Source organism: Alosa pseudoharengus, unplaced genomic scaffold (assembly GCF_046254945.1).
Source record: "Alosa pseudoharengus isolate Yale_2024_CS ecotype anadromous, Long Island Sound unplaced genomic scaffold, YU_APseudo_1.1 YU_APseudo_1.1_scf_13, whole genome shotgun sequence".
Taxonomy (NCBI): Eukaryota; Metazoa; Chordata; class Actinopteri; order Clupeiformes; family Clupeidae; genus Alosa; species Alosa pseudoharengus.
Genome location: NW_027468598.1, coordinates 17,233,300 through 17,253,520, shown reverse-complemented (window position 1 = coordinate 17,253,520; position 20,221 = coordinate 17,233,300). Strand labels below are relative to the sequence as shown.

Sequence of the window (20,221 nt, the reverse complement as noted above, 5' to 3'; positions counted from 1 at the left end):
CAGTGGCGCATGAATATGACGTAGTTTCGAAAACATTCAACTCCATCTGACGTCCACTCCACTCATGTGAGGAAAAAGCACATTTTAGGCCCATCTTTTATGATGGGCTATGAATAAAAGAAATGTGTTTCGTTTCTTCGTTTTTATCAGATTAAAATAATCTATTACCCTCTATTTAAGCATCATTTGATTGTGATCTGTATTTTACTGATGTTATGTGCAGATTCATTTATAAAATGTTTGATATAATGTTGTCTTTAGGCTTACTTACACTATCTCTAATGTCTTGTGTAAATAATTTATATAATCAGACAGTTTGTTAAATACATTTTATTGCAATTATACAATGTTACAATTCAACATTTCCGTAAAGATGTATAAGTGTGTGTTTTTTTTTTATCAAAATGGAGAGCTATGCTTTTTGTTGTTGCAGCCTCTTGTCATGATCTATTAGTGCATGTCATTTTTTCATCACCCACAGTAACAGTTCTCCACATATAAATGCTCTTTACCTTAAAAGCAGTGAGATTTGAAATGATATGAGGGAGGTTAGTGGCTTTAGTGGGTGGAGCAGTTCCACAGCTGTCGACCAGGGACAAATAATCTAAAATACAAGTGCTGTCATGCAGCACACAAAAATAGAAGAACTATAATAGACATTTAGTTAACATACACACTTAACATTTGAGTTGCTAAAATTCATCCCATCCTACAACAACACAATACTATTTTTAAAAACATAAATATTTGTAATACTTTTCCCTTTCTCTGTTGCGCATTAAGCCAAACTTAGATCAATAAGTTAGTCCTGGCCAGTGGTCCGTCCACCTAAAAGCAGGAAGTGAAGTCCTCTACTAAATTCTGCATTATTTGCAGATTTCTTACATTGTACAATCCTTAAACTAAAAGGTAAATTCTCTGTGTAGCCAAGTAGCTTAGTAAACAAATGGGAGCAAAAAAGATGCCACAACTTTCTGAACTAGATCTCTTCCACCCCTGCCACTTCACACGAACCTGAGATTCATCTGCCACCACACACCAATGTAAAATTCCTGACCAATAATGCCCCATACCTCCATCTATACCAGCTTCAGCCTTTAAAGTCCCATCTACAAAGTGATACATTTTCATAGTGTCACCAGCGTGTACAAGTGTACAGTGTGGATTAGACTGTTTAATCCACAGTCATTGGCTGGAGTGTATACCCACTTAGCCTAACCACCCACTTATGACCATTTTGTTCTGTTTTAATGTGGCATAGAACGGTCTGTAGTTAAAAGTGTAGGGTTGGTTGTATCAGTCAAAAGAACCTTCCGGTCACTTTCGCAGCTCTTGACCAGTTGTCTTGTAATATATACCCAACATTTACCAAGTCAGAGGCTTGGCTTTCTGAGGTTAACTTCTTTGTCATTTTTCCACTAGAGGTGATAAATCATCTCCATAAAACCATGATCTGACTTACCCTGGTTCCTTGCTTCAACCTGAACTCACGTTTCACCAATTGATAATCAACTGTACAGTAAAGTGGGGAGGGGTGTACTGTTCCTGGGCAAAGAGAAACAGTCTAAATGTGTCTTTTCCACGTTCTCTTTGCCGATTTGTAACTTGTGTAACTCTACTGTGGAACTGTGTAGTTAGTCTGGCACTACACTTCCTGGTTTAACTCTCCTGAACAAGTAAAATAAACGAAAAGAAAAAAACATCAATACTGTCCAGACTGACCCAATTAAGTCAGTGCTCATGAAGACAAGATGTGACGCATGCAGCAGCTGGGTTAAGAGCACTGGACGTCAAGTCTGCTCATGTGATCTTAAGTATCCTCTCCTGCTCCTGCTCCTCCTCCATCTTCCTCTACATGTTGATCATTTATCAGTCGGTTCCCCTCGCCATCCTCGTCTGCACTCTTACTGAACTGTCTGCGGGAGAGCTTCTCCGGATCGTGGGATGCCATGTTGCTGAAGTCTCGGAAGATGTCCTGGAATGTTTCATCATCACCTGAAAACACAAACACACGCCCTTTTAAATGAAAAGATCTGGTGAGGTATTACAAAAAATCTTATACAATTACAGAAGACCTAAATGTGCCTAAATATGGCAAGCATATTTAAGCATCAGATCATTGTGTCAAAAGGACACAATGATTTGATGCTTAACTGCTTGGCTGCAACCATAGTATCATTATCCTAAAATATATAATTGTAATAAATGGAGATAATACATCAAATACGACAAATAATGATGATATCACATTAAATATAGGGTCTAAATATGATGATGGTAGCCAAAAGTTAACAAGGAGGAGGGGCCACAGTAAGCGATCAAAGGCATGGTCGATGATTCTGGCAGAACATGGACCTCTGAAGTTCGCCTACAAAAAAGCTGCCATCTTTGACATCCGGTATCTGGCGATTTTTCCTATGGGAAAATAACATGGGGATTTTGAATAATCGCACCTGTTAAAGTCTCGTGGGGATGAAAAAGTCTGAAATGCAGACGTTTTCCTGAACACACTTTTGTCCTCTGCCTTCGAGTGGATACTGTGATCCCCGGTAAGTGAAGGCGGCACACTTAGATTTTTGCTACTCCAGAGCTAACTTGCAATGCAATTTGCCATAGGTAGTTAGCTTCAATTAACAACCGGATCTCCTTATATGGGCAAATATGGCCGTTTTGGATCTTTTTTGTAGGCGAACTTCAGAGGTCTATTGTTGCCATTTGAGCTCAACAGCCAATGAAATTACACTCCTCCTTTCCATGCTCCTGAAGCAAAGTGCTTATTGGCTGGAATTGTGCATGGCTGGGTCTGAGCCACATTTCTGTTTCCCATTCACAGAAAGGATGTACAAACAATTGTTTTTTGAACACATATACAAAAAGGACAGCTAGAGGACCATGAAAAGCAAGTTTCTGAATTTGACAACAAGTGAATTGGCTTATTCAGATTCATTACAGATTCATCTTCAAGCTCCCTGTAAGCCTCGCCTAGTGACCATGTAACCTCTCTATGTACATGTTAGTACCATGAGTTGGCCAGCTTGGTTACCACATTAGAACATGATCTCTCTAAGTGTATCAGGTTGTATTAACAGACATGGTTTAGTTGATAAACCTGATTTCTCAAATGCCCCCCATAAGTAGGTCTGTAACTGGATGAAGTTGGCACACTGGAAAATCTACATTTACCCCCACAGTCCCACTCTTGTATCTGGGCTGGATGGGAATTCCATCACGCAAGTCAGAGGGTCTATGTAAATAAAACCATAAAATCCCAGGAACTGCAGATGGAAATTAGCTTTTAGCTAAACCTGGTACAAAGCATCTCTTGTCTTTATGGGATTAATGTATTTTGTACATGGTCCCTGAAAGAAATAAACTAAATAAATTAATAAAATGCTTACTGGCCGGTTGTCAATAACAGCATAACACTTTTGACACTTACCAACCGAACCAAAGAATCCCTCAGAATCTCTCATCTCCTCATTCATACGTGCCATTCTCAGCCTGCAGAACATAAGACAATGACAGATAACCTCAGCACAGTCAAAATACACATTTTTTTCTAAGAAATAAATCACCAAAAACAGAGACAAAACAGTGATGGTGGAACACCTTCTTGAAACATTGAAACATTTATAAAGTTGTTGCTGTAGCTTGTTGTTGTTGTTGTTGTTGTTTACCTTGCTTGGCACAACTTACAAGGTAAAGAGAATAAACACACAGATACTGTACACCTTGTATCCTCAAGCCTTTCTACAGGAAAACAGTGTTGTACTCACAAGGTCACAATGTCAGCATGAGCAGTCTCCATGGCAATGCTGAGCGGGTCATTTCCCTTTTCGTCAGCTGCGTATTGATTGGCTCCCCTCTTTAGGAGCAGGCACACGTGCCTGAGGATCAGATACATGTATGTCAAATTGACGTAATGAGATATCATGCTCTGTTATTCTGCTCTAAAGCCTACTACATTTGAATTTGAATGGCTTATCATGAGCACAAACAAAATAAAAGCCTTGGCTGCTTACACATAATGCCCAGAGATCAGAGTATTGCTCTGCAACAAGTCTTTGTTGAGGGGACTCCTGAGGATACTCACCCTGTGTGGCCCCCGATGGCAGCAGCGTGAAGAGCCCCCTGGCCCCTCTGGTCCCTGTGGTTTACATTGGCTCCGTTCTGGAGCAGGAACTCGCACGCTGTAAGGGAACCCTGCAAGTCCATACATACAGAGATTCATTTTATATATAACTATCACACACACACACACAAAATACATATTATTGTGTATATATTACAATATGCATCCTGAGAAACAGACAGACACTGGTCAAGACCATTCATCTTTGAAATGGGTAAATATACACACACAATGATGCCAAGATTCACATCTGCGCACACACAGACAATGTTGCAAGCAAACAGACACACCTAAAGGACACAGTGATTGAAAAGTTTTGAACACATCCAGCTCCATCACTGCCTGATACTTACCCCAATGGATGCACCAATCAGAGCAGTTCTCCCCTCCTGCTGTGGGTCACTCCAGTTCACCTCCGCGCCATGGGCCAGAGCTGCCGCCATGGATACAAGGTCCCCCTGGAGGGCCGCCTGGTAGAGCCGTCGCCCACCTTCACGCCTCACGGTTTCTACAGTGATAGCAGCCCAGCTCAAGTAACTGACTTAAGTAAATAGGTTTGTGTGCGTGTTTGTTTGTTTGTTTATATATCAATGAGGCAGGGATTTAAGAAAATATCAATACACTTGAGTATCGTGAGTCAGGGAATTGTCCAAGTGGTGTTTCATGTCAGTGATGTTATGCCTGTATAAGTGTTTTGATGTCTATGTTTAGTCAGCTTACAATGTTATTTGCAATGTATATTGATAGGTTTTGGCTTATAATAGTTATAATCCATTCAATACGGTCCTTGATGACTTCCATGACTTCTATTCCAATGTAACAATAAGACATAAGACAGGAAGTAGCTTAAAGGCACAATGCTTGGTTGCAGTATTGAATATGACAGTATATTAAATTAAATCCCCTGTATCATGATATGTATTGTATTTTCATATTTTTGCCAATACACAACCCTAATACTGTATCTTCCTCTATCGTGGAAGTATTGTACACACCTGAGTCACAAGAATTGGCCTTTCGCACAAATCTCTTCCCCACATACTTCTCTTTAATCCATGTCTCCTTTTCCTGACTGGAAGAGGAAAGAATACATAAATACACAGGCTATGAGAGAGATACGCCTCACACCACCATCACTGCTACTGTACCATGACAAGCAGATCATCAAAGACTATTAAGGATGTCATATTGCTGTTGAAGTTGATCACACAATGAGTCATAAATATTCATACCCAGAAACAAGTACGGTACATAGACAGATGCATACAGTGCTTGACGAATACATGGACAGGCGGACAGACAGACAGGCAGACAGACAGGCTTCTACATACATTTATAGGTGTTTAGATATTAATATTTACTGATACACATATGCATGAGCCCTCTTTCTGCATGATGGCTCTTACCGTGGGCTGTGAGAGGTGGGCTTCTTTATGCCGTCCTCTGAGCTGCACTCCTCATAGATGCCATTAACAACATCATTCCCTAATATACAGAGTAGCTGGAACAAGGAAAGATCATCATTGATCATCAAGGATCATCATTACCACAATGACAGCGACACAGATAACTGGTCAATCATAATACTGTTTACGGTAGTATGTCTGAGCTGCACCCTCACAGACTCTGCCTGTTACCTTCATTTGTTCTGGGTCCCATGAATCCAGGGTGAGAGATCGGACTTTGGACAGGTGGACACCGAGGCTCCTGCAAAACATCCAAAAAACAGTTTTCAACATGCCAATTAAGCAGCACTGAATAACTGAGGACTGTGGGATGCCAGTTATGTACTGAGTGAGCAGTATGGAAATTTAAGGAATTAAATTGGAATTTAAGAGCCAGTTTCAACTCAATTCTGGAATTTTGCACGCGAGACCGTATGGAACAGGTATTCCACTAAACCATGCTTTACTAAAACCAGCAGAGTATAGCCTACACGTATCTGCACTCGTCTATTATTTAAACTCATTGGCAAAGTGAAACAAACTTCACCGTGGTCTCATAATCAATGACAAAACAGTTATACCCAGTTAATTACTTTAACTATTGGCTGACAAGGGGTTACCATTGAAAACATAGCATGAAAGAAGCAACACTTACACCAATAAAGTTTGAATGACTGAATAAAAATCCTAAGGATATGTATCCTGCAGAGGAGTTGCTGCTTACATCTCGTGACAGTGCGTCTTCAGCTGTGGTTTATATGCGCCTTTTGCTATAAGCCAGATTTTTTGGGAGTGTGGAGTAATGATTTTTTCAAGGTGTAAGATAGTGGTTTTTGGATCATGCGCATTATATTAATTGCCACACCCCTGTGGGCAAGGTTTAATAAAAGTGGAGCGTACCTTGATTGCTCTAAGTCGCTTTGGATAAAAGTGTCAGCTAACTGTAATGTTGTCCATGTATCCCCAGCAGGAGGTACCTGTGAATGCCGGAGCACTCTATGCACATGGTGATGCCCAGGTTGACACTGGCCCAGCGCGGATCCTCCTCTCCACAGTCGCAGCAGCGTTGGTTTCCAGACCCCTGCAGGGCCACGCCAAGCACAGCCTGCCTGGGGGGTGGCTGCCCTGGTGGGGGAACCACAGCCTGCACCGGTGGAGAGCTCTCTTTGGGCTAAACATAGAGGCAGAACAACAACAAAAAAGATCAATCTTGATATTTAGTACATTTTCCCTTATTCTTGTGAAAGAAATAATATCAAACTTGGCTATTTCAGATGTTGTTTCCTAATATATTTCGAGAAACAAGGATATTAGCTCCATCTTTGCATGTACCAGGACATTTGCATCTCTGTGGCGTGCCTGGTGTATATGTACGTGCCTCAGGGGAGACCAATGAATATTTAATGACCATTGCAGTAATCTCTATTACATCCCATATGGTGGCCTTTAGCACATCTGTGTGTCTCCACTCCTGGGCCTCTGTGCTGGACCATGCAAGGCTGTGCTGGTGCCTGTGGGTGTGTGCCTGCCTGCCTGCCTGCCTGCCTGCCTGCCTGCCTGCCTGCCTGCCTGCCTGCCTGCCTGGGTGACTAGTGTTACCTGGGGCTGTTGCGCCTCCTCTTTCTGGCGGTAGGCCATGTCTATGCTGCCCTGCACAGCATTGATCCAGGCCTGCCTCAGCTCCTCCGAGTCCGCCTGCAGGGCACAGCACCTGGGGAGATAGAGAAGGCCAATTAGGGACAACTGATTCACATATGGAAAACAGTGTACAGGACACTACAGCCTCGCCTGCCTTTATTGAATGCATTGATTGTAACAACTGAGGTAACTGAATTGGACTGCATGCTTTTTGCTATCCAATAAGTCATTTTAGATTGAGTACAAAACATAATGTGATTACACTAATGCCACACTGTTAGTAGACATCTGTCTATATCTTCTGTTCAACTTATTTTAAGAACAGCAGAATGTGACAGAACACTGTGACTCGTTTCGCTCCAAAAGCTCTTATTCATCCCCGCTCCTTGCATCTCCGGCCTGGTTCTTACTTCTGAACTGACACCAGCTCAAAACAAAAGCGCCGGTCAATGCTGTCCAGCTGCTTCACCGCACACAGCCTGAGGTCATCAAACAGCATTGTGGGCTTCTCCTGCAGCGCAGAGAGAGAGAGAGAGAGAGAGAGAGAGAGAGAGAGAGAGAGAGAGAGAGAGAGAGAAAGAGAGAGAGACTCCAGTACCTACAGGCAATTTCATGTACTATATGTACTGTACCTGTCACTTTCATATTGCACTTTTATGTTCTTAAAAATGTAACGTATGTTTGCGTAACACATTTACACATTAATAATATGCAAACAAGTGAAATTTGTTATACTAGCATAAAGGTGCATTTCCTGCTATATTATACTGATATGAAAAACGAATTAATAGTTATGTAAAAATGGTTGCTGTATGTGCCTCCTTTGAATAACAGCTAAACTACAGCTTAGCTCCGGCAGGAAATATGTGAACTTTCACATATCCCTGAAAGTAATTTGAAAGTAATTTAAAGAGATAGGTGAACATGCTTCCCCCACCTTGTGTGTTTTAGTGTACACTAGCTGGTTGTTTTCAGTGGAGAACCAGCATCTACAGGGTGACAACAAAAATGATTCATGATATTGCATATCAACAAATGCAGAACAACCATTTTAAATATTGGTTGTTTAAAGTAAAGTTTCCAGTTTCGCAATTCATCAATCTCTAATCTTCATCAAATCCTTCAATGACTTGAATAAATTTCATAATACCCATTAATGTCATAAATAACAGAACTGACACAAATATCAAATCAGTTCCTCTTCTCACCTTTTCCATGTCTTGTTCTTCCTGCGCGAACGCTTAAAGAGGTAGCCTTGTATAATTCCACCATCTGCTGGCGTGCAGGCAATGACAGGCTCCCCAGATGCATCCTAAACAAGAGAGGATCAGTCATGTGGACGCAAGCAGAACATTGTGTATGACGTTTAAAGTGGTGATGTTATGTTATTGCTGTAAGTCACGTTGGATAAAGGCGTCTGCCAAATGAATAAATGTAAATGTAAAGTAAGTGTTTTAATAATTCTGCAATAACAGCAGAATCCATGAACCACGTAGGACCTTTTAGCCACCTACACATTGCAAAATATCAACTCTACATTGAAGATGCCTTGTTTTAAATGTTTGCTAGTAATTTAAACAAGTTGTGCTTTTGAGTTGAGTGCATATTCACTGATGCTCAGAAACTGATCCTTACTCGTTGCTGGACAAGAAGATGTGTGTTCTCCAGATCTTTTCTCTTAGATGAGCAATCCGTGGAAAGTTGAGCAAGCTAAAGAGACATGGAATGGGATTCACTCATATGTTTCACATGAGAAAACCAATCAGTAGAATATCTGGCTTTTATTCCTTGTTGAATTTGTGGTTTGTATCAAATACCAATTACTGTATAACAGGCAGTGATATAGTCATCAACAGAGCAACAAAAATACTTTCTACTGAACATCATTTCAGTGTGAATTTTTGACCACAATCACAACCACAAGCGTCAGATGCTGCAACCAATACAGACAACAAGCCAGAGATCGGCAGTAAATATGCCAATAGGCAGCACAAGGCCATATGAGGTCTACTGAAAAAGGTCTCAAACACAAGAGACCAGGGGTACACACACCTGTGTGGCCATAGTCTTCATGGTGGGCTCCAAGTCTCTTAACAAGTCGTAGCCTTGGTGAAAGAAGGTGTACTGGGCGTGGAAGTAGGAAAAGACCTGAAAAACACACACACACACACACACACACACACACACACACACACACACACACACACACACACACACACACACACACACACACACACACACACACACACACACACACACACACACACACACACACACACACACAAAATTACAGGCCGTTTAAGCCTCTGGGCGTCTCTCTGCTCACCCATGGCATCATCCGTGTAAGGGCCACCCGTTGGGACTAGCCACTTCCCACTAATAGCGTAACAGCCCCGCAGACTCCTAATCCCCAGCTGTCTGCTTGGGGCGCTGCCAAAGGAGTCTGTGCCAACCAGGGCTGCCTCCGTAACCAACCATTCAGCCTGGCCTCTCAACAGGAAGGAGGAAGAACGCTTAGACACTCACCGAGTTTAAGATGTCCAGCTTCTGTTGGACTTTAAAGTTGTTCAGCTGCAAGACAAAATGGAAATCAAATGAGTGAAACAAGAGTAGAATGCTCGTTTGGAAAATAGTTCAAAGAGAAGAGGGATTATCAGTGTTTATTTATTTGTAAGCAGTTTAAAAAACCGGAGCAGCTTTTGTAATCGGTAAACAAATCCCCAGTGACCTAACATAGACCTGCTTTTTAGATATAAATAATTAATACAATTCAAATGCTTGAAGGGGACAGAGTTGAAGGGGTTCCTCCTGGCTTTGGCCATTTGCTCTTAACATGGCTATACATTAGTGACCACACCATGCCCTACTGGTTGAACTCTACCTGGAGTTTTCCCCCCCTTCCTTTCCTTCCAGTTTGGTCACTCCCTGTGTAAACAAAGCTGTCCTTCTGCTCCAGGATATCTCAGGTTAGTCTGAGTCAGCACACGAAAACACAGATGTTGGTGTTCCGACAGCTCACACATACTCCGGGGGCTGGCTGAAATATTCTGTGAGCTGAACTAATTACACTAAAATGCCGTAGGTTCTTTGGGTGACGTTATCTAACTGTTGGAATTGGTTAATTCAGGAGCCATCCTGAAATATGGTATGCAGAGTGTAGACAAGTACACAAAGTATTTTAGCACAACACATACACAGAGTATTTTAGCACAACACATAGCCAAATCAACCTCTCAATTGAATTATATTGCAATCACTACACAGATCTGCTGGCCACAGGGCCCTAATTTAGGTCTCAAGTCTAACTAAACTAAAGCTAATTTGATGACTACACAAAATCTATTTGCTAATTTAATACCATGAACAAGATCTAAAGCACAAACATCAGTGGGTCTCTCAAAGCTCTTTCATGCCACACGATGGCTTTAGTTTATTCATGAGACATTATGCTCACTGACTGACTTTGCACTTCGACCAACGTTTAAATTAGGGCCCACAATCTATAGTCATGAGGCACTATGCTCATTAACTGACTTTGAACTTTGACCAACGTTTAAATTAGGGCCCACAATCTATAGCAAAACCGATATAATTAAACTGTAGAACAGGTCACTCTTGAGAGGCACTGTAAATACACTGTCTTTTTTAACAGTCGTTACCTGCAAACAGTAGTCCAGGGCAAAGTGCTGGTAACACTTGCGTGTTGCTATCAGTAGGTGGCTGGCCCTCTCAGCCTCAGTGGTTTTGTGGCGGGAGATCTGGGCGTTCTTTGCAGCAGCGGTCTCAAGGTCCTCCCCGATCCGCACAAATTCCCTTCGGGTGTCCTTTATCTGAGGCATGAACCTGGAGACAAGCACCATGGGTGGATATGCAGTAAATAAATGAACATAAAACCACTGCAAAAGGCTGAGCTGTAGAATGGGCAAACTGTATGTGATGTTTTTCTTGGTACAGAATAACTGGATAGCAGATAAAAAAAGAGAGTCATTAATAGAAGCTATGGCATACTTGTGTGCATCCATGCAAAATATAGCTATCAGTCTGGCTTTACAAGTGCCAAGAAATGTGTGATGGATGGGTATGTGGTGTGTGGGTTTATGTAATGCTTGTATCAGTATGTGTGTGTGTGTGTGTGTGTGTGTGTGTGTGTGTGTGTGTGTGTGTGTGTGTGTGTGTGTGTTTGTGTGTGTGTAGATGAAGAGCTCACTGTGAGAGCAGGTTGGTGAGCTGCTGGGTGATGGCTCTCTGGGTCTGGTCAAACAGCATCTGTGGAAGGGGAATGTAAAATAAGACAAATGTTCGGCATCATGACCATGTAATTTCTCATTTTCTTCTTGACATGAAACAAATGTACACAGAGAAAGCAAAACCATGTGGTCATATTTGTTAATTGAAAATTAATTTAACTATTCCGAACAGCTAGATAGAACAGCAAAGGCTTTACAATCTGAAGTTGATGACAGCTGGATTGAGTGAGTGCCCCTACAAACTACCAGCTGGCTCATAGAAAATTAAACCGACTGAATAACCGAATATTCTACAATTTTTTTTATTCACTTCAGTTGTCCACACGTTTGTTTTCACCAAGTTGTTCCAAATCGGAAGTGCCCGCGATGTCGAGAATAGGAAAACTAACTTCAGTGACTTAAAGACACAGATAATGAAGTCAAAATTATGCTTGAAATGGGCTGGGTCACATTGCTGATAATAACACATACTGGTAAGATAAGAGCAGTTTGTGGGTGGAGGCAGGAGAACATAATTATACCCTCAATTTACAATTGTACCCTAGGGCTATTTGATTAATTTTAGAACACTAAACATATCAGAGGTGTCAAAAGTTGACTTACTCCAGTCTAGATTTTTTGACGTTAATCACTCCTATGATGTATTGCTATTGTCTATCCAAAGTAAAGTGCCTGTTTCAAAGTTAAATGATGGTCAAATCAACCAAAAATCTGATATTGTTTGCATCTCCAAGTGGTCTTTGACGTATGTTTGTGTGAAAGAATAGTGTGAACTTAAACAGGTTTTCAGCCGTAGACAGAGCCTTTTGTGGTAGGCCTACTTACCGTATGAAACTGGATCATCTCTTGTAGCCCCTGATTGAACTGGCGTAGGCAGTTCTATTAGGAAAAAAGATGCACACATACAGCATGATGTGAAGCTGGGTCAGGTGAATTTGGTGCAGGCCCACACACACATAACTTAATTTGCACACTTCACACTGAAAAAGGATGGATTTGATTGACTGGAAGCTTGTTAATGTAGACTGTGCATAATTTCAAGAGTGCATGCAACTTAACCATAATGACATTGTCCCTCTTGTGATACAAGGAAAACTCTGCCAATGCAGCCAGGAACAGCTGATTAGAGTTGTTGTATGCTTGGCCAGCCTCCACCATCTTAGTACACATCTTCATCACCTGGGAAAGACGGATGAAAATATGGCTGCTGCATGGTTAAGACAACAACCCCTGGAGATAAAAGTCTCGCCAGACAGATGACTCAAACTTAATAGCCGAAACGTCTTACCTTCCCAACTCGGCTCTCCAATTCAGCTACATCACTCTCACATTGATCCAGAGAGGCCCTATGAAAGAAAGTAATTGCAATGCAATCACTGTCTGTCTCTATCGTGGTAACACGACGCCTCTGTTTGGACAAAATGTTAAATACGAGCTTTACCTGAAATGCGGTGAATCTTTAATACATTCTTCGAAATCCAAAAAAGAATCCATCGTGGCACTTCAAAGGGCGCAGTTGTCAAATAATGGCTTTGTTTGTGTCATATGTCACCTTCCTAGCAGCTTAAAACAACACTATTCTCCCAGTTCATTTAAAGAGTAAAACACTGACACACTGATCATGCGGCATTGTATTCCAATAAATTATTCATCATTAGGTACCAAGTAACAATTTGGGACACTGATGTAACTTAGCTAAATGTTAGCCATATTGTTGCTAAAATGTAACACTCTGTACAATTAAAACAATTGCTTACAACAACAAGGAGAGACTCTCTATAACGCCGTTCTTGCCGTCCTAACATATATTCATTATCGGGGTAAAACCAAGCTGGCTAGCGAGCTAACGGAAAGTGCATCCCATTTTGAGGGTGTCAACAGAGAAGACGGGTGTTAATACTCTGCAACTATATCTATAGGATTATTGCCTGCAGTAATAAATACAATATGGAAATGCACGTGACTTAACCCGTAAATTAATGCTTTCCTCGGTGTGGTTACTGAAATGTTGACAGCTGTCTCCCTGCGCATGCATGCTCAGCTGTCGTATGAAAAACAGTCTCTTCTTCCAGATTTCCGGAGTTAGAACAGCTTGCTCAGAAGAGGAAAGAAGGCGTTATGATTTTACCAACAAACTTGAACCTAGTCAACGAATCGCGCTTCCTTTAAGCACAAACTATAATTTCATTGGATGTCTGAACTAACAGATGGACGACCTATGAGCATTTCTCGACCAATCGTGTGTGTGGCATGGTTGTATCAGTTGTATTTTATAAGACGCATCCGGTTTGGTTTTCAAAGTAAGAGTCCATAACGTTTGTGTCGGTCTGTCACGACATATAATAGACGTGACTTGCATACCTTCAAAGCAAAATGCAATGTATTTCCAGAAATAACAGTAGAGATCTTTTGTTTTAATCCACGTCCAGTAGAAATTCTATTGTTATTCTTGTTGACTTTCAGAAATATTATACTGTTTAGTCAACCGAGTAATAGACCAATAACAGGAACTAGTGCAATGTAGATGTCCGATACAAGGTAGCCTATGTCCGATGTACCTTTGATGGTAGGCTACTTGTAGTTTTGCAAAAGTCACCGGCAAATTTTATTATGTAGGTGGATGGGGAGGAAAAGCTGCAGTCGTGTGTGAAGTGTGTAGAGAAGTGGGCTAAGCACACAACCTTGGGAGGCCTTGGTGTTAATGGTCAGGGTGGAGGATGTGTGTTTGCCTACTATTACATATTGTGTGCGGTTTATTAGAAAGTCCAGTATACAGCTGCTAGATCACCATAATGTGGTGCTTAGTCCAAGTCCATGTAGTTTGTTTGGCAAGATTGTTGATTTCAGCTCAGCAATCAACACAAAGAGAAGCCTTGCATGTGTTCCTGTGCTCTAGCAGAGTGTAACACAATAGCTATGGCCTGCTCTATTGACCTGTTCTTCCTGTATGCACTGGTATTGCTCTAGTAAGGGTGGTATGGCAGCTTTTATGTGTGTGATGACCAGCCTCTCGAAACATTTTGCAATGATGGGGGTGAATGCCACTGGCCTGTAGTCGTTCAGGCCTGTGACATTAGACTGCTTGGGGACTGGAACTGTGGCCGATTTCAAGCATACAGGGAGCCATGAAGTCGCCAGACAAGACAAAACATCCTTAAAGGGCTGCTTACTTGTGCCCAAACTCTGACTTCCCTTTCCTTGTGCAGTTCTGCATCCTTGGTTTTCCTACATAAGACAAACCAAGCAAATTATAAAAAAGTAGAAGTTTTATTGAATTATTCAGGAGGGTGGCGATGTATCCTTTTGCTCAAATGAAACATTGACATTCCTTTCCAGATCACAACACCTTCATAAGCGAATTGCCTGGAGAATACAACCCCCTAAATGTCTGTGCAGCAGACAGTGTGGCATGTTTGGTAGAGCACAGCTCTCTCATTGACCTCAGTGCTTTCTGGCGTGACTGAAGAGTGGACGAGTGCCTCTCAAGGTGATGATACATGGGGCAACTTCATGAGCAATGTTGCTGGGCAACCACATAACCAGTTCCATTTATTCTGATTGGATAATCATCACAACTTGCCTACTGATGATTAAAGTTCTCCAGAAAAGAAACTGTTGCCCAATATCAATGAGAAAATGCCAGAACCATAATAATGAGGAACATTGCCCAGCAACATTGCTCAAAAAGTTGCCCCATGTATCATCAGCTTCAGAATTCAATGGACACCAGGATCACAGTGACATTATCTGCACAGCCGCGCCGCACAGCCTCACTGGCCAACCGTTGACAAGCGGCGTCATGGTGGGCCTCCCTCTCCGTCTGCCCCTCCTTCTTCTCCACGGCAACCGATGTGTCCTGAAGACATCAAATGTTATCACTGTTAGTCCGTCCATCATAACTTGCCATAGACATAAATCTTAACAAACATACTGAGGTAATAAAAACAACATACATAACAAATACACCACTGTAATCAGTTCTAACAATGAATCTTATCCCCCAATCAGTAAGAATGCTTTTGTAAGAATGCTCCAAATGTACAAACCTCCAGGATGTTGAGTACATATTTAACAGCTTCCTCTGGCGAGAAGACCTTAAAGAGGCCATCACAGGCCAAAATCACAAACCTGGATAATTCAACATACAGGACCAATTTATGCACCAACATTATCCATGCACTTCACACAAACATTGATCAATCAACATTTACATTACATCTGTAATTGGCATAGGGATGTAACGGTATAAATATTTAACCTCACGGTTATAGTGACCAAAATTATCACGGTTTTCGGTATTATCACGGTATATCTAAAAGTGTGTTCAATATGTTCAGAAAGCACTGATAGGCCTACACAAGCTGAAATAGTTTCAAAAAGTGTCCCGTTCACTTTTTTCTTGGTCATGTTTAATTGGCTATGTGCTTATAGCTTAACTTACCCTATCATAACTTGGAGTTTGCGATTTCTGTTATTTGGATCCAATGAATGAGACCAAAGTAAGCGTTTGAAATAAACTTTAGGCTACTGTATTCTCCTGATAACGTGAGTGGAATGGATTTAATGTGGAAGCGAACATAAAAAGACACAGAGTGGCTACATGATACAGTGCACATTTTGCGGTGAAAATGTTCCGCCTTTTAAAATCAGGTGTTGCCTAATCCGAATCGTAGTTAAAACCATCAATTAGACAACAGAATCAGTAGAGTACCAGTTTTGTTTTATTGTACCAGGCCTACTGTATGTCAAAAGCAGGCTCGGATGAAGCTGGGAAGGATTAAACACACGGTTTCCACACCGTGGTAATCAACCGTGATAATTATGATATTTGAAAAGAAAACGGTAATTGTTATCAGCAACATTTTTATCGCGGTTTACCATTATACCGGTAATCGTTACATCCCTAAATTGGCACAAATCATATTTGTAGAACATAATGTGTAAACTCGATTGGTTTAACAGTCTTACCGATCACTTGCACTAAGTTGGCAGCGTCTGAGGTCTGGTGTGGAGATGACTCCACAGCGTTTGTACTGGCCGTCCCCTATGGAGCGCGACACCTCCAGGACCCCCAACACGCGACCATCTCTACACACACACAGCACAAGGACATTGGCCATCTGCCACGGAACATCCCGAAGCCTTTTTCTCATCCATTAAACACAGTACAAGACAGTACTTCTGTCAGCAACATCCCGAAGCCTTTTTCTCATCCATTAAACACAGTACAAGACTGTACTTCTGTCAGCATGCATAACTGGATTCACCAATGGCTAATTTGATTATCTGAACATGCCTGATTTCATTTGCCCTATAAAGAACATCTCATGACTTGATATGATACAAGACTCATGCAGCAGGTGGGACGAGGGAGCAAGTCCGCAGGACTGAGACTCCTTACTAGTTATGAACAATCATACATACTACCCAACAGCAACAAGGTGTACTGAGATAAGAGCACAGATGCTGTCCCTGAAGACACACACACACACCTGACTGTCCCCCCTGACCTCTGTATCCTCATCCGCTCCTCATAAATGGTGGGGTTGTGTTCTTTGCTGAGGGCCAGGGTGACACACTTCTTCTCCCCACCGTCCTCCCTGTGCTCTGAGCGACATAGAACAGCCTGAAAGAACAAAGAAACTACACAATGCTTCTCTAGAACAAACACCAAGGTGAAGCTGCATGCACACAGTGAAAAAGTGAAAATGGACTACATACAACCTCAAAACAATACATAAGATCAACAAGCTACAGTGCAACTGTTCTGAAGCCCAATGTGGAACATTCAAGAATTCAAATGAGACTTCCAACTGAAGTGAAGCGAAAATGGATAGTGGGTTCACGTCCAACTGCTTTCTCTGAAACAGGGCTTTCAAACATTGCAGGTGGTGGAGGGAGTCTCACCCTGCTGTCCCCGAGGTTGGCCACATATAGCACATCATCCACCACCAGCACACATGTGGCTGTCGAGCCGTCCTTCCACGCTGGTTTCCTGTAGGGCGACATGGTTATCTATAAAAACACCTGCAGAAGGCTACAAAAACATGTGTGCAGACTCTATTACTCTTCAATAGTCCGGAATATTTAAAGGTCCACTGAGAAACTCTGATGGAAAATCAAAACAGTCTTTTACTGCAGCTCACATGTATCTAAAATCTTCTACAAAATATATACAAGCAGTTGCAAATTTTGAATAGCATCACATTTTAGTGGAGAAAACGCAAACGTACAAAGATTACCAACTGATCTGAAATACTATGAGGCCTAAGAAGAAATACACACTGATGTTGACTAACATTGACTGGTGGACAAAAGAGCTTACTGGCTTGAGGCTTTCTTCAGGAAGTCCTCATCTGTCTGACGGAAAGTATCTAGTAGACACTTTTTTATTAGCTTGTCCAAGTTCTCCACATCACCTATGAGGACATGAATCAGTGATGTGAATGCCTGTAGTATGTACTGTGGTGTGGGATGTGTGTTCAGTACTAAGTTATGATTAAAGATGTAAAATAGATATTAGAGAGGACTTTTACAGTGCCTATAAAAAGTATATAGTGCCTTTTACAGTGCCTATAAAAAGTATATATACCCCCCTTGGATATTTTCCCATTTTATTGCTTTTATAAATGGAATCTTGGTCAATTTGATTTTGCCTTTTTTTACACCAATTTGCAAAAAAAAAAAACTCTTTAATGTACTATTAAAGTACTATTAATTCATAAAAAATATATAATGTAGTATAAGTGGTTGCATAAATATTCTGTGAGCGATCAGCTTTTTACCTTTGGGGAACTTGGTGACTAGGGTGTGATGCAGATGCTCTGCAGCGAATCGGGAGGCCCTTGCTCCGCCATGACCATCAAAAACCGCAAAGTAGGCCAGACGAGAACTGGAACACAGCAGTGACAAATATTTACACAACAAATAGACAAAAATGTGTAGCACGTTTAATGAAATGCTCCACACTGACCTGTAGAGTAGAGATTTGAGGTCAGTCATTTAAGATACGCTTTGAAAACAAACTGGAAATGTCTGCAATCTGAACATGGACAGTGGACCACTTCGGGTATGGAACGATGATCATGTGTAGGCTGGCATCAATGCAGAACTCTTTTTGACTGCTGGTTTTTCAGTGAACATGAACTGCATTCACAATGCAGGAACATTTGCAAAAAAACAATTGGATTGAACACGTGGAAGCAGTGAACCTGAGAGGGAAGTAGGCCAAGCAGGCACTCATGCTCATGAGTGTTACATCAGGTAGCATTAGAGAAACTCACACTTGGGATGGTAGTGAAGATATGATGCTGCTCATATCCGGCAGGAGTACGTGAGCATCCTGCATCTCCTCCCTCTCGCCTCTGCGTGCAGCTACATATGCCTTTAGCCTGGCTTGACCTGGCCAAACAGTGCACAACACATAAGGGTCATAACAGGTCGAGCAGAACAGGGCAAATGTCAGTATTCTTGTACACTTGGGGGGGATACATGCAATGAACATACAGACATAAACCTAATACATTTTGTGTGGAAATGTGGAAAACCTTTACAAACTTTCTTTTCCTCTTCATTCTTTTCCACCGTCACCTCTTTTTCGAGCCCCTCATCGTGTTTCCTCTTCTCACCTCTGCTCTCTGCAGGTGACTGGGTTGGCTCCTTACCTGCACCGTACCAAACGGGAAAAGAACTACTGATAGTTACAGACCCTTTTTGCATTTCCTCATATTTCTGCTCGGGTAAAAATGTGGCTACTTTATAACCCTGCTTAGTGCATGTTACGTGGTCCCACAGACTGTGACCTACTACCCCATTGGGTAACTAGACTACCATGTTTGAAAAAAAAAGTTTGACCGACAATATTTTGGACTATGGCCTGTAGCTAGGTGGGTAACATTAGCGTCATGCACACAATCTACCACAGTTAAACTGCGTGCTTTAAAACGCCCAAACATAGAGATTAATTCAGTACAACGTAATTTATGAAACTTGTCGATAATGATGCATACTGTACGTCTAATGTCTAAGTTTGTTAAAAGACAAACTAATATACTTCACGTTCATCATGACATGAAATCCCTTATACAGTTAGCTGCAAACTTAGCTGCTAGTAGCTAATGCAAAGTTCGGTACCAAAATAATCATATACAAAAAGGTCTGCACAAAATATATTTATGTAGGACCTAACAGTTTGGAAAACGTACTTACCTGTAACCACCTGGGTTGGTTCAGGCAGATCACCGAAGAGATCCATCTCCTACAGCAATGCTATCAGTCAGCTAGATAGCTAACGTTAGATAGCTAGCACTAGGTCGTGTTGTGTTTTGCCGGACAGGTAACGTTATCCACTAATAAGGGTTTACAAAAATATCGCAAAAACATTGAACAATATTCAATATTCAAACCCTTGCTCTTTATTGCCGGAAGCTTCGTCCGGTTATATTAGGCAATTCGCTTTCTGCCAATTGAGTGAATTGAGGGCTGTCTCTGCTGGATTCCTTTGAACGCTTCACCGCGTCAACACAGAGCTCCCGCTCTGGCAGGGGCGTACTAGCCCAATCCTGCTGCCAATCTGGCAACACTCACTAGACCCAAAACTTTGCACTGTGAACTTGCTTGCCACTTACTGTGACTGTTGTCATAGCCTAATGCTGCTGCTGAAATTGGAAATACTGGTAAAGGTACGAAGTAAAGATCTAATCTGTTTAACCATATTTATTCAAATATACATTATGAATACATTGTAATGTTTTACGTAC

General features: G+C 41.6%; 2 protein-coding genes across 6 annotated transcripts; both read right to left on the bottom strand.

Moving 5' to 3' along the window:
- Positions 1 to 325: 325 nt before the first annotated feature.
- Positions 326 to 13,545, bottom strand: LOC143121751 (arf-GAP with coiled-coil, ANK repeat and PH domain-containing protein 2). 2 transcript variants are annotated; one of them, XM_076282323.1, is made up of 22 exons: positions 12,904 to 13,545; positions 12,751 to 12,808; positions 12,522 to 12,641; positions 12,288 to 12,341; positions 11,423 to 11,481; positions 10,875 to 11,058; positions 9,742 to 9,786; positions 9,268 to 9,363; positions 8,851 to 8,925; positions 8,424 to 8,527; positions 8,153 to 8,204; positions 7,626 to 7,726; positions 7,177 to 7,288; positions 6,555 to 6,748; positions 5,770 to 5,839; positions 5,539 to 5,633; positions 5,128 to 5,204; positions 4,486 to 4,640; positions 4,094 to 4,203; positions 3,777 to 3,887; positions 3,440 to 3,501; positions 326 to 1,995 (listed from the first exon to the last, which is right to left on the bottom strand). In XM_076282323.1, exons 1-22 carry the CDS (start codon positions 12,954 to 12,956, stop codon positions 1,811 to 1,813), a joined length of 2,172 nt encoding a protein of 723 aa, XP_076138438.1. In that variant the 5' UTR covers positions 12,957 to 13,545; the 3' UTR covers positions 326 to 1,810. The 2 variants fall into 2 exon arrangements, with proteins under 2 accessions (XP_076138438.1, XP_076138439.1); XM_076282324.1 differs by having other exon boundaries at positions 13,220 to 13,545.
- A 1,165-nt stretch (positions 13,546 to 14,710) lies between these two features.
- Positions 14,711 to 19,995, bottom strand: ilkap (integrin-linked kinase-associated serine/threonine phosphatase). 4 transcript variants are annotated; one of them, XM_076282331.1, is made up of 10 exons: positions 19,671 to 19,995; positions 19,010 to 19,126; positions 18,746 to 18,863; positions 18,248 to 18,354; positions 17,788 to 17,881; positions 17,370 to 17,457; positions 16,955 to 17,088; positions 16,431 to 16,550; positions 15,509 to 15,590; positions 14,711 to 15,318 (listed from the first exon to the last, which is right to left on the bottom strand). In XM_076282331.1, the coding sequence occupies exons 1-10, from the start codon at positions 19,714 to 19,716 to the stop codon at positions 15,172 to 15,174; spliced, it is 1,053 nt and encodes a 350-aa protein (XP_076138446.1). In that variant the 5' UTR covers positions 19,717 to 19,995; the 3' UTR covers positions 14,711 to 15,171. The 4 variants fall into 4 exon arrangements, with proteins under 4 accessions (XP_076138446.1, XP_076138447.1, XP_076138445.1 ...); XM_076282332.1 differs by having other exon boundaries at positions 18,746 to 19,152; positions 19,671 to 19,732; XM_076282330.1 differs by lacking the exon at positions 19,671 to 19,995 and having other exon boundaries at positions 19,010 to 19,661.
- Positions 19,996 to 20,221: the final 226 nt, after the last annotated feature.

Bases quoted from the DNA above. Each gene is read 5' to 3' on its own strand.
- LOC143121751 (XM_076282323.1), bottom strand. From the start codon at position 12,956: ATGGATTCTTTTTTGGATTTCGAAGAATGTATTAAAGATTCACCGCAT. The intron at 11,482-12,287 runs GTAAGTAGGCCT...CCCCTTCCACAG, and splicing joins AGATGATCCAGTTTCATACG to ATGCTGTTTGACCAGACCCA. The intron at 3,888-4,093 runs GTGAGTATCCTC...TCTGATCCTCAG, and splicing joins GCCATCGGGGGCCACACAGG to GCACGTGTGCCTGCTCCTAA.
- ilkap (XM_076282330.1), bottom strand. From the start codon at position 19,181: ATGCAAAAAGGGTCTGTAACTATCAGTAGTTCTTTTCCCGTTTGGTAC. The intron at 18,355-18,745 runs GTGAGTTTCTCT...GCTGTGTTCCAG, and splicing joins TCTTCACTACCATCCCAAGT to TTCTCGTCTGGCCTACTTTG. The intron at 15,319-15,508 runs GTTTGTACATTT...TGATGTCTTCAG, and splicing joins ATGTACTCAACATCCTGGAG to GACACATCGGTTGCCGTGGA.